The sequence below is a fragment of the Mustela putorius genome, unplaced genomic scaffold (assembly GCF_011764305.1).
Source record: "Mustela putorius furo isolate JIRA1106 unplaced genomic scaffold, ASM1176430v1.1 tig00003836_pilon_pilon_pilon, whole genome shotgun sequence".
Lineage (NCBI taxonomy): Eukaryota > Metazoa > Chordata > Mammalia > Carnivora > Mustelidae > Mustela > Mustela putorius.
The window spans coordinates 39,261,987-39,275,662 of record NW_025421989.1 but is presented as its reverse complement, the minus strand read 5'-3'; the positions used below and the strand labels follow the sequence as shown (position 1 = coordinate 39,275,662).

Sequence of the window (13,676 nt, the reverse complement as noted above, 5' to 3'; positions counted from 1 at the left end):
AACTAGAATTGGCTAAGAAACATTTAGGTGTATCTTTAGCATTCTTATAATCTTTGCTTCCGATAGTTGGCTCGTGATTTTTATTTGCAAAAAAGTCTGTTATTATTTCAAAAATATTAGTGGTTACAAATCCTAAGCAGCACTTAGACAAGCACTCTTGCTCCTTAACTAAAATAGATTTGTAAGTATTTCCTTCTGAAGTTATAAATGAGAAATGATTGCTGCTAGTAGATATTCAATATTTACCAAATTAACTAATTAAATAAAGTATCTCCATGCTTTCAAGCCTTCAAACTGTTTCTAGGAGGACAACATACTCCAAAACTATCTGAACAAGAATACTTGATTAATGCAATCAGCACGGCATTTCCCAAGACAGTATTATAAATTCTCTTTAGTCATAAATATAACTCCATTTCTAGCATTCTTTATGCTTTTTCACTAAAGCTTCCTAGAAAATCTTATAAAGAACAGTGTGATAAAAAGAGAGTATGTGCCAAATGCAAGGTACCATTGTTATAAAATGAAGTACTACTGTTAATTAGAAGTGACTTGTTAATGCTAATATAGCTTGCTGTATTTTTACCAGATATGGATTTGTAGACTCTCCCCCCAACACCCCAATCACATCATGCAAGCAGGAAAGCATGAAATTTCAAAATTGCCTAACATTAAAAAATAAGTCTCTTAATTTATTTGCATTCTAAAATAGAGCCCTTCATCTGGACCTTTTTTTCCACATAAAACTCTACTTAGCGATGTACAAGATTTATCAAGCCCATGTAACATTCCCTTTAAAATCTTAAGTTCAATCACTATTTGTTTTCTACTATTATACTATTGTTTTGGCAGCAATTGTTTATTGGTCTGTCATTGCAGTAATTGCAACTTAACAATAAACCAGTCTGACATTTTAGGTCTTGAAGATACATACCATATATATTTCTTTAAAAATAATCATACTTTTGTAAGCAATACTTTACAGTAGACACCTCAAAAATCTACCATAGATGTTGAAACTTAAAACGAGAAAAATTTAAGTTCTAAATCTTTATACATATATATCCAGATTTCTATATATATTATATATACATACATAAGTATATATAAAATATATATAATCAGATTTGAAAAATGAACAAAAACTGGGCACTGTACATAAAGTCTCTTTAAAACTCAAACAATAGAAAACTCTTTAAACATTAAACAATTTTAATAAAAGTTTCTGTACAATGCTAAGCAGTTTTATTTACACATAGAAAATGTAATAGGAGTAGTGTTTGAAATTACAGAACTCCTTAAAATTTCAATGGCAGGTAAATCTGGAAAAAATAACAGCATTCCATTCACAAATATTTTCAAGCAATAAATATGTATTTATAAATAGTGTAAATTTACATCAAGATTAGAAACAAAAATCACAAATCTGAAGTTTATTCCTTAGTCTATGTGCAATCCATTATCTTTGTGACTTGGCTGTTAATTTTTTAAACATTTTATTTAGGAACCAAAAGTGTAATAACCGTCATGGTTTCAAAACAAGACAGAAAAACATAAAAGCAGTAAAAAAGTTTCTTACCTAACTTTTCACATTAAAAAAAAGTTGACCAAAGAAAGACTTAAAATTGCTAACTACCTTACAAAGAAATGACCAGCTAGGCTAGTATTTTTTTTCCAAGGAAAATTCTGAAGGGGAAAAGATAGATGAAAACCAATTCATCAGCCCAGAAATAGAGAAATATAAAAGAGGTTGTTTTCAAGTCAGTAGTCTGTATGATGTTGCCAGTTTTGTCAGATATATACAAAACATGGAATTTATTATTTTTTTTCTGAAGTACAGCTAATCACTTTGTGAGAGTCCTGGAGTAGGAGCAGTGCTCTCCCCTGTCCAGTTGGTTGACACTCCGCACTTGGAAGGTTGCATAGACACAGTTTTCAGCCAGCAGCCTTACGAGATAGCTACAAAAACCAGTGGTGCAGAACTGAGTTACTTCCTGAATAGCAGAAAAGGTCTCACTTAATGTCCATGGAACAATATCAAGATGAGGAGGATGGTAATGGAGGAGCCTGAAAATAAAAGGTATGTTACTTTGGCACGCAAACGGTTAATAGCATTCCCTAGCTCAAGGCTACAAACACAGTCTGCTTATGAAGGTAGGGGAAGGAACAATTCTCAAAAGAAAGTTTAACTGCCTGCTACACAATGTCAACACAGAAACTCCCTTAACTACTGTCTCCCGTGTGGCCAATTTTCCTAAGGGTCTGAGGCCATTATTCTACTCAGTGTGCCCACATTTTTCTGTACTTCCCCCCATTAGTTAAAAGCTCTTAGGATGTTATTAGGTTGACCATTTTTTAGATTGCTTAAAAAAAAAAAGGTTTACGGAAAATGATTTCACAAATCAATTATAATTTCATTAGTGACTGGCTTCAGAAGCTATCTCAATTTTGTTTAACATATTCTGGATAATTTGCTTCTTCTTGAAGCAATCTTAAAGACCACTTAAGTGAAACTAGGACTTAAATTTCAATAATTCAGGTTTTAATTATATATGCAGAGAAAAGTACTGGAGGAAATCAACAGTTCATAAATCATATTTGTGTTTCTATTCATGAAACTACTGATGTGCTAGAGTAAAATGCTTCCATCTAAGCATTTGCTGCTTAAAATTAAAAACTGTGTAATATTTGTAAGTATACCTGAACTTCATAAGGTTATATATTAGAAGTTAAGCTCCATCAAATATTCCCATAAGGTTAATACTTCTGGCAAGGACAGAATTTTAAATACATATAATCAGCTCTAAAAGCAGAAGTCTATTTAAGACCACACTTACTGAATCATTTTGTGGACGCTACTAAGCCTATGTACACATTTTATCAACTGATATCAAATGGCATAAAGGATATGATAGTGTTCTAAAAGCACAGAAAGATTTTAAAATGTAATTGTGGTGACATTATTTAGGCGTGGACTCACCCAGCAAGAAAACTGAAAATGAAATATGCCAATTTTATAGGCATAAACACTTGGAAGTGAAGGAGAGGGGAATGATATGAGTATTTCCTCATGTAGTATCTAACAAGCAAAAGGAAAATTTAAATATTTCATTACCTCCTACTTATCAGGTGGCAGAACAAACACTGCTGCTTCCCTATCCAGCTAAGTATGTACTCACATGCTGATTTCACTTACTAATGTAAATTGGTCATAGACTTGCATCAGGTCCTCCATTTTATACTGTTCTAGCACCACAAAATTTTCCAGGTTTCCACTTGTTTTTCGTGCACAATCTTGGCAATGCACTATGTAGGTCTTTCGAGAATTGCTCTCATTTGTGACAAAAAGCAGATCAAAAACCTCCACCTATTTTATGCAAGAGAAAAAGAGTTCAATAGAGAGAATGGTATTTATTTATTGTACTATTTTAGTATAGTCATAGAATTCTACTTTACATGGAATTGTGGACAGTGATCTCTGGTTAAGAGTAAGTACTAAGAAAAACATCGCCATGTCTGAGAATCTTTAAATAGACCAGGTTTATTTTGCACCAAACCCAAAGACATGGGTGGTAATGCAAATGACAAACCTTTTACAACCGCTCGCAAAAGCCCAATTTAAAAGTTGATCAAGGTCAGCCAGTTTTTGTTTTAAATCTGAAACAATGGTATAAAATCAGAAGAAAGTGATTGTTACTTTTCATTTACTTCTCTGTAACGGTACTCATCACAGAGCACTGGGTGTGAATAGTGGTCTTCTCCCATAGACTGAGCTCCTCAAAGATGACTATGTTTTACTCACTTTTGCACCTCCAGAGCATAGCACAGTGCTAAAACAAACCTCAAAACACACTCATTGAATAAATATAATTTGATTACTACAGACAAGGAAACTGACAGGTAAGTGACAGTTGAGTATTCAGCTATAAGCCTCATGTTAAGGAACAGGCGCTCCTTTTGCTTATACAAAAGGTACATTCATGAGTATAGCATGATTTTAGAAATAATACCTCTACCTTTTACAGAAAGACTGATGAGCTGCTATGGTTCAGGTGGGATAAAAAATAACACTAAGGGACAGGAGTCATTCTGAAAAGTTTATTCATTCATCTTGGTTTTTTTCTGAGGTGTAACAAACCTAACCACAACCTATCTGATCTCTCAAAGATTTAACTTTGCAGGTTGCACAACATTAAAACAGCTGATGGAGTCAATCATTTCAAATAAAAGTCAATGTCTGGGGACGCCTGGGTGGCTCAGTTGGTTAAGCAGCTGCCTTCGGCTCAGGTCATGATCCCAGCGTCCTGGGATCGAGTCCCATATCGGGCTCCTTGCTCCGCAGGGAGCCTGCTTCTCCGTCTGACTCTGCCTTCCACTCTGTCTGCCTGTGCTCGCTCTCGCTCGCTCTCTCTGACAAATAAATAAAATCTTAAAAAAAAAAAAAAAAAAAAAAGTCAATGTCTGAATACAGAATTTCAATGTTTGGAATGGATCACTGATATCCCTGGCTTTGGTATATCCTTGAATTTATTCAATGATAGAAACCTCTCATCACATCCTATTTTCTTTGAACAGTGTGTTAATTTAAAATCTCAGTGTTTATGACTTTACCATTACTATCAATAGGCAACAACATGAACCTGGTGACCTGAGCCAGACAATTTGTGAGCATTCTTCGACCTGTCCCTCACTTCTGCCATGTAATGAGCTGTCTTGTGGATTTCACCTGCTAAATATTTTTTTTTTTTAAGATTTTATTTATTTGACAGAGATCACAAGGAGACGGGGGTGCAGGGGGAGGAGGAAGCAGGCTTCCTGCCTAGCAGAGAGCCCGATGCGGGACTCTATCGCAGGACCCTGAGATCATGACCTGAGCTGAAGGCAGAGGCTTAACCCACTGAGCCACCCAGTCAGCCCTACCTTCTAAATATTTTTTAATTCCTCTCCTTCTTTAATACTCCTACTGCAATCTCATGCAGGCCTTAAGATAACAAATCTTTCATAAAACCACTGCAACAGCTTCCTACCTCCATTTTCTCCAACCACATTTCTCTTTCAAACACATATCCAACATGGCTTCCTGATCAACATCTTTTGATGGCTTCAACGACCTCAGAATAAATATCAAGTTCCTTAAAATCATTGAGATGCTCTGCAAAGGTTCCTCCCACCTAGACTTGTAGGTTGAATTTGTATAGTCTGTATTTCAGCCACACACTACTTACCCTTTTCTGAACAAGCCACTTCATTTCCCATGTTGTGCCTACAGCTCGTAATAACATTCACTCCACTTCCAATTCTCATCACTTCTTAGCCCACTGAAGTCATACTCATCCTTCAAGGATGGACTCAAATGTTAATACTTTGGGGAATTCTTATGCCAATACTAGAAGTGAAAATTAGGTCATTTTCCCCTCGGTGTTATCCTAACAGTAAGATCCATTAATTCTGTTGCATTCACCACAGTCCCATGTACATTACAGTTAGTTGTTTATAATTTGTCTTCTCCGAGTAGAAATGTAAACTCCTTCAGAACAGGTATTACATTACTATTTGTTACTGCTTCTCTTGCAAGCCTTGGCCACAGAAGACTGACCAGTGTTCTATGAACTGCACCAGAGAGGCTGAGCATTAATCTGCCTTAACTACATCCAGTTTACTATCATCAGCTTACATCTGGATTATTCCCAGTTTAAAATCTCAAGACTAAACTTCTTGATGAGTATCATTTGTTAAACATCTACTAGATAAATGACTATCATAATTACTTTTAGAGTTAATTCACTGTTAGTGAAATGGTAGGTCATGAGACTAAATTTTAATATAACAGCTAAGTAACAAGAAAGTAACAAGATTGAATATAATGCCAATTTCAGTAAGATGCAGGATAGCAGTATAAGTATTCTTTATAAATTTTATAGACTTACAAATTTATAAATTTAAAATAAAAGTAGCCAAAGAGAAACCAAAAGTAGAGAGTTAAGAGGCTTTATAAAACAACCCTGGACAACAGTAGTTACTTACCTCACAAATGCTACAGTAATGTGCTGGTTCTTCTTTTGTCCGCCCATGCCATATAATCTCTTTTCCTGCAGCAATGAGAGCTTCCCTCAATGTCTGACATTGCTTCAGAGTTCTCAGAAGACAATACCTATTATGGGGGAAAAATTATTTGTGACCAGCAACAGAATACTGTATATCTTTAGCATCAAAGATATACTCCTAGAGACTTGGTTCTAGTATCTGCAACTTCATCAATTTTTTTTTGGTCAATTTCTTGGATATTCTCTTATTTAAAAAATAAGGCCAATGCTCAGCAAGTCTGATGACAAAATTGTATCACTTAAAGTTGAAAATTAATTGATATCTGAATATCAAAATACAGTGATCTTAATATAAAAAACCTGACTCCTTGCTTAAATAGAAGTTGCTAGATTTGGCTCTTATTTGGGCAAGTCAATTTAACCTCTTTGCGAGTCAATCTCCTCATCCTCGACATAAGGGGTCTAAATCCCAAATCTCAACTGCTATGATTCTATTAAGGCAGGAAGGCACATTATTTCTGTCAGCACTACCTAGACACTCAGAAACAGCATCATCTTGTACAGCTGCTTTTGAAAAGTTTGACTCTATACACAGAAAACTATACATTTAGTTACTGCGTGACACAAAATTGGTTTCACTATAGCATTAAAGAAGAAAAGCGACATCACTTGATTTTAACTTGAGGATAATATAGAATCTTTCATTTATATTAACACAAGTGAACTCTTCTTATAACTTATGCCTTTTCTAAATTCATACTTATAATCCTAACAATACTGAATTCTCACAATTTGTGCTGATTTTCCTATAGTCTGCTGTCATTACTTGAACTTGTCTGCTAAAGTCTCTTACTCTCCTGTGAATTAGTGGCTTGGGTTCTCCATTTGAAAGAGAAGTTGGACTAGATGGTCTCTAAGGCACTTTGCAGTTCTAAAATGCAGACAATGAAAATACCCAAAAGAAAAGGAAATGAGTTTAGCAACTGACTGCTAATTGAGAGCAAAGTTTTTGTCTGTTTTATTTGTTGCCTAGGACAGTGCCCGGCATACAGTAGGTGCTAGATAAACATCCAATTACTTACAAGTAAAATTTAAAGTTTGATAACAGCATATTTGATTTCTCTGAATTTATATGTCCTTGCTATTTCCTAAGCTACAAGGTTAAAGAATTGGTACTTATCAGAACCCATGTAAATTAAGCCAAGGTAAAAATATTGACCTAAAATATATGTAAACCTATTAATTTACATAACAAACCTTAAACAATAGCAACTTTACAGTTAAAAAGCAGATCTTTTCAGTATCATAGTCAAAGAACTTCCCTCTTAATCTGGCTTCAACAATTCTTGTGTTTAACTTATTTAAAAGCAAAATAATGCTTTAGACTGTGGTTTGCAAGTCAAACAGGACAGCTGTGTTTGGGAGGAGATGTGTCAGGGGAGGTAGCAAGCAGAAAGTCAGATCATGGCAAAAAGAAGAGCAAGAAGACAGAACTCGAGAGTATGCCACCAACTCCTGAACAGTACTTGCTCCTCCCTTTTCCCTTTCCTGTGTCACACACAATTCACCGCTGAAGCCGCTGATCTTACTGAACAAGTTTGCCAAGCCGGGCTTCAAAACAAGGTCTCTTTCATAGCAAAGTAATGCCTAAAACTTTGCAGGTACCTTTGGAAGATTTGCACACTCCACTACGCTCTCGTGTGAACAGAGAAAAATAATAAAATAACAAATAAAGTACATGAATAATTAAAAATAAGAAACAGGAGGCATGGTATGAGGTGCTTCAGACATGTTATGCCATGTAGACCTCTCAACAGCCCTCTCTGCCTGTGAGAGGCACTCTTATCTCCATATCTTACCAATAAGCAAACTAGGGCTCAGGGAAGCTTCATTTGCCTGAAGTTATGAAGCTAATTTTTAAGTGGCTGGGCTGGGGTCTGGGAAAACAAAATGTCAAGCCTCCCCTCACTAGCTCACAATGTACTCTCTTCTTTCTGGTCTCTTTTTACCTGCCTGATCCCCCTCGTCTCTTTAGAAGATGAGATTCTTGAAGCTCTACCAGCACAGTCTGGTTTTGTGGTTCTGAGGAGCATTACTCCACTCTACTCAGCGAATGAAGTTTTATCTCCAATGCTATGGGCTACTTTGGCAGTTAGATGTAGTTTATAACTTATAGCTCGTTTGGTAGTTTTATCCAGAAGAAGGCTATCAGTATGTATTTTTTCCCTATAAACAATAAAGGGTTAGAGCCAGAGTTACATTAAGAGTAAATACTAGCCATGAATATGCTGCTTCTGGGATCACAGCTCCAGAATTTTTATTTTGTGAGATACTAGAATCTTAAAAAATCTTCAGTCCAACTAATGTGGTCTGACAACAAATAACCAAACTATGGTTTCCCCCTTGCCCTTTGGTTTCTTTCCTTAACAGTAAAATTTTTTGTTTCTTCCCATTTCCAAAAGGTGGCAGTTGGAACAGAAGGAGAATTGAGAGAGAAAGAGAGAGAGAAAGGCTCTTTTGGAGCCCACAGCAATAAGCCTGTCCAAGAGGATGTGATTCAACTGAAGGGTAGAGAAAAATAAATAGAAAATAAAAACATTTGGGGAAAGGATGCCTAGGGAAGACACAGATACTATTCAGGACTTGACTTAACAGTCATCTGGTTCTGCTTTTAGGCTTTGGTTTTACGTGAGGACAACAGCTGAGTGTACTGAAGAGCTAAATACTAGTAAGAGTCAAACAAAATCACTGCTGCCATTTCCTCTTCCCTTTAGTTTTGCTGAATTTTAATAAATTTATCTTACGGCAATTAAAAATGCAACTTGTTCAAAACAAAATAATAAATCACTAGCAAAAAGTATAAAAATGTAGAGGATAGAAGATGCTGTTTTTAACAAATGAATTTTAGGAACAGGATCAGAAATGATTTTAGGAGCTAGAAAAGCAGAAAATTCTGTGATCAGTCTGGTTTCAGGACCCCGTGTTTAGCTGTGTGAATGAAAGACTACACAAAAAGGCAGGGGATATTAAAGATAGCTCTGGCTTGGAAGAAAACCACAACGAAGAGGCTGATTGAGGGCATGTTATACAGTAGAATCTAATCCACCCAAAAACCCATCTGCAAAGATGGAACCTCAAGAGGGATGGAATTTTAGTAAAACTGCTTTACACACGGGATAGAAATGCAAATATACTTGGAATAGCAGAATAAGAAAACTGAAGATAACAGGACAAATAATTATGAATAATATCATAAATCAATACATTGGGCAAAAGATGAAGTAATGCCATGAATGCTAAAAGGAAGAAGTTCACCTTCCACTGAGGGGAGATGGGAAATCACAGAATTTCATAAAGAAGCTGTCAATTTAGATGTGAGCAAGAAGGAGAGGTAGGAGGAAGGCATCTTCCAGGCAGCAGGAATGCCATGAATAAAGCTAGTATTGGGATTATTCAGGGAACAAACAACTGTTGCTACAAGATTTTAATCTTGGGATGTTTCTGGGGTAGGAGAATAAGGGAATAAAGCTAGTACACTACGTCGAAGTGAAGATAACACTGGGGACTACTCAGACATTCCAGAGGCAACTTAACTAAGTTTCCAAAGTTAGTTCCCAAACACCGGTGTGAAGACAGATGAAACATGGGTTAACTTGATACAGCAAGTCTTTATGGTAACAATCTTAGCCACTAAGAAGCAGATGGGGTACAAATTAAAGTACACCAAGAGACGCCGTGCCTTGACCAATCTCTCTTACTAAAGAGCCATCCAGGAAAAGTGAGCCAACATGTAAGCCCCTGAAACACACTTGCCACCTGTCACCAGGGTTTCATACCCCTACAACAGTAAGTGTCTAAAAGTCAGTAAGACATCTAACGGTTTCACTGAAACCAACCACATGGCTGAAAATCAAGGTCTCAGTCAATGATAAAATGAGTTAAGAGTTTTAAACTCTTGGATGGAAAAATCAAGCATGAAAGCAAATGTTAACCATAAGGATGCAGTTTTAGAACTTTTAGATTTTGTTTGTTCAGTGTTCTCCTAAAGCACTGCATATTTAACCCAATGGTGTCTCATTAAGACCCAGCCTCAGGACAATAGCATTAGGATCAATACTAACTATGGACTGGTCTTCATGGCTATACCCTCTTAATCAGTTATTAGGCTAACTGGACATTACCACAGAGCTGGAGTATACATTAAAAAATGAGAATCAAAGGGAAAAGGGAGTTAATAATGAACAATTTGCTTTAAGGTATAGCCAAAACCTCTGTGCTTATGATAAAGGTTTTATTATGTAGATAGGGTAATAATCTATAATATGTACCAAAAAAGGGAAAACAAAAATGTTGTTAGTTTTAAGAGCTCTAATCTAGTCTAAGATGTCAGGGGCTTGCTTGATCAGAGGATTCATCTAGACCACTGTGAGAGAGATTTCCAGGGTTCTTCCCATAGAGCTCTGAATTTACTTGTTAGGAACAGAGACTAGAAATCTATTTTAGCAAGAGTCTCTTGCTGATTTTTATGATCAGGAAGTAAGAAATCTATTTTAGCAAGAGTCTCTGCTGATTTTTATGATCAGGAAGTGCAAATCTCTTACTTCATAAGTGGTGAAACTGGAAACAAGATCTAAAATTTATAGCATTATCCTTCAATAGACATTAGTATTATACCAACTTCATGAATCACATTTTTATGATAAAATCCTTTAAGAGACTATAGAAAGCAAGCTTCGGGGGGAGATAAGAGCAGATTCTAGAGCTAGATTGCTTGGGTTCAAATCCCAGCTCCACACATACTTCATATTCTCTGTGCCTCAATTTCCTCACTGCAAAAAGAGGACAACTAACTGTTACTGCTATTATGAGAATTACAGGTGTTATATAAAATGCTTAGATTACTGTCTGGCAATTAGTGATCAGTATTTAAATTCAACATGTCAAATGCTTAAACTGTGTTAAAAAATAATTACTAAACCTAGTTTTTTTTTAATCTGGAAAAAAAACTGTGCAATGAATGCTAACTAAAAGTATAATAATTACACCAAAAAGAACATAGGACAGATTATTTAAAAGGTGTAGTCCATAGCCCATGAGGTCAGGATTTCTCACTGGAGGCACTACTGTTATCTTGACAGGGAAATTTGTTGTTGTGAGGGGTTGTCCTGTGCATGGTGGGATGCTTAGCAATACCCGTAACTTCTACCCACAAAATATCCACAGTACCCCTCCCGTTCAAATCTTGCCACTACCCTATGTGCCCTGAGGAAGGGGGGTCAGGGGAGACCAACCTACCCACAGTTGAGAACCACTGCCCTAGGTCCATGAATATTATACCTGAAAAACAGAAGGTGACTGAGGTTTCTAGAATATTAGTATTAATAATTATAAATTATAGCTATCATTTACTGAGTGCTTCCTCTATGCTAAGACACATAATACTTACACAAGGTGTATGAGAAAAGGAAACAAAGGCTAGTAAGTTTGGTGATCTGCGCATGGTCCCCACTACCAATAAATGGAGCAGCCGAGATCTGAAGGCAGACTGGACTCCCAACAGCTACACAGTGCTGCCCTGCCTGTAGTAATACCTCACTGAGGTATCAAATAGCATAGAGCCAAAGACTTAGGAAAATTACAAAGGAAAAGAAAATAACAGACATATAATGATCACATATACACAAAAGGCACAGAGAAGAATAAAGCATTAATACTGTGCATATAAAATGGCACATTTAAAAACAGATCTTAAAAGAGTGCATTGTAAGTGGTCCAAAGTATGACAAAATGATACGACAAGAACTTAAGTTTGTGGGGAATGGTTTTCAATGGACTTGATACTTCTGAAATTTTAGAAAATTTATTTTCCAGTACTGGCTTATAAGGTATTAGTGTATTTAGAATGTGTATTAACTCAGCAGATTACAGGGAGATTGATAAGAGAATGTATATTCTGAAAATTAACCTTCTACTCCTCAGCATACTATCTAATATGCTCCTCCTAAATCTGAAACTGCCTAACATTGAATTTTTCAGAGGAAAAAGGGTATTTGGCATTCCGTTTTTGACATTTGAAAATGTACTTAACTACTTACCATCACAGCAATTTAAGTGGAACTAACAAAGTAGGTGGTGAAGGAACCAGTTTCCAACGTATTAGAAAACATACTATCATTACATTAACTTGCTAACAGCCCAACATGATTGCAACAATTTATACCATATTTGTTGGACTTCACCTTATCTACTATTGAGATTAAATCATTCAACTGCATCTAAAGGAATCTAAGTATTGCGAAAGCCTGTTACCTACAGGGAAATCTAATCAGTACCACCAGTCTCCAGAGCTTACTTGCTAAACTATCATTTGATTCCTTTTCAAGGGTCTTGTTAAAAGGCATTATTTCAATGCTAAAACATAACGAATATATGAGTCTTATGAAAGTGAAGTTAAAAAGAGACTGAGCACTATACAGGGAGAAAATGTAGGCCACAGCAATGCACCGCAAATATTTGAAAATGGGAATCAAGAATTTTCGAAGAATGAGGTCTCTCTTAGCTCAACTAGTTTAAAATTAAAACCAGAGAGTAAAAACTGTATACTATGATGAAGATGGATAATCAGCATCAATAATCTCCCCACCCTCAATTTTAGGTTTTAAACTGCCTATTTTAGTAAAACTTCACTCACTCAAGACCTACTAATGAAAATACCTATGACACAGTTTATACTGGAGCAGAATAGGCATTTAAAGTATGTTCAATAGTTCTCAAAAATGTACAACCAAAATAAAATTTTGAGAAAACAAAACCAGAATGTGGAACTCTGTATGAAACAGAGGTACGCTCTCCTACAAAAGCAAAGCAAAGCAAAGCAAAGCAAAGCAAAAAGGAAAAAAATCATGTAAAAAGACTTAAGATTTCAAAGAGACTAAAGATACAACGATTACATACTGAATTCAGTGTGAGCATCATAGGGGCTCGTGGAGCAGGGAGAGATAAAAGCTACAAAAATGCATTTTTGTATAGTTAGGGAATTTCAAATGTAGACTGTTTATTAGCTAATTACTATTGAATTTCACATTTTTTTACGTGTGTTAAACAGTACCGTGGGAACACAAGAATATCTTTATTCTTAAGAGATGCAGGTTGAAGCATTTGGGGTCATGTCATAATGTTTGCAAATTACTTTTTCATATGGCTCAGCCCAAAAAGTGTGTGCATATGCATATGTGGAAACTGCTAAGTAAATGTGACAAAACCTATCTGACGACTCTAGGTGAGGTTATATGGGCATTTACAGTACTATTCTTTCACTTTTGGTAGATTTTTTAAATTACAAAATAAAAAGTTGGAGGGAAAGTATAAACAAGTTTGGGAGTGGGGGCATGAAGCAATGCCTTAAATGCAAATCTGATATATTTTTAAAGGATAATAGGGTATTCATATGGAAAAAATGTCACAGTTCAATGAGTTAAAGGTCAGTAGCTTTACATTTAGAGAGTCTTTCTTAATTCATATCTTTGTATAGGCATTGCTCTATTTTAAAAATAGCTAATGGTTCAGAAAACTTAACAGCCAGCACCTTAGGAGGGTTACCTGTCAGCCAGGTGAAAGCTACAAATGTGTGTA

The 13,676-nt window shown here is 35.8% G+C and overlaps 1 protein-coding gene across 12 annotated transcripts in view; it reads right to left on the bottom strand.

Annotated features, from left to right (window-relative positions):
• Positions 1–671: 671 nt before the first annotated feature.
• The window catches only part of KDM6A (lysine demethylase 6A), a 203,804-nt gene continuing 190,799 nt past the window's right edge, over positions 672–13,676 (bottom strand). For 10 of the 12 annotated variants that reach the window (XM_004754933.2, XM_004754934.2, XM_004754936.2 and 7 more), the window contains 3 exons: positions 6,025–6,151; positions 3,197–3,367; positions 846–2,067 (listed from right to left, as the gene is read on the bottom strand). In XM_004754933.2, the coding sequence (XP_004754990.1) occupies positions 2,038–2,067; positions 3,197–3,367; positions 6,025–6,151 (328 nt within the window). In that variant the 3' untranslated portion in view covers positions 846–2,037. Of the gene's footprint in view, positions 2,068–3,196; positions 3,368–6,024; positions 6,152–13,676 lie in introns of those variants that run through there. The other 2 variants (XM_045089481.1, XR_006609506.1) reach the window with 2 other exon arrangements.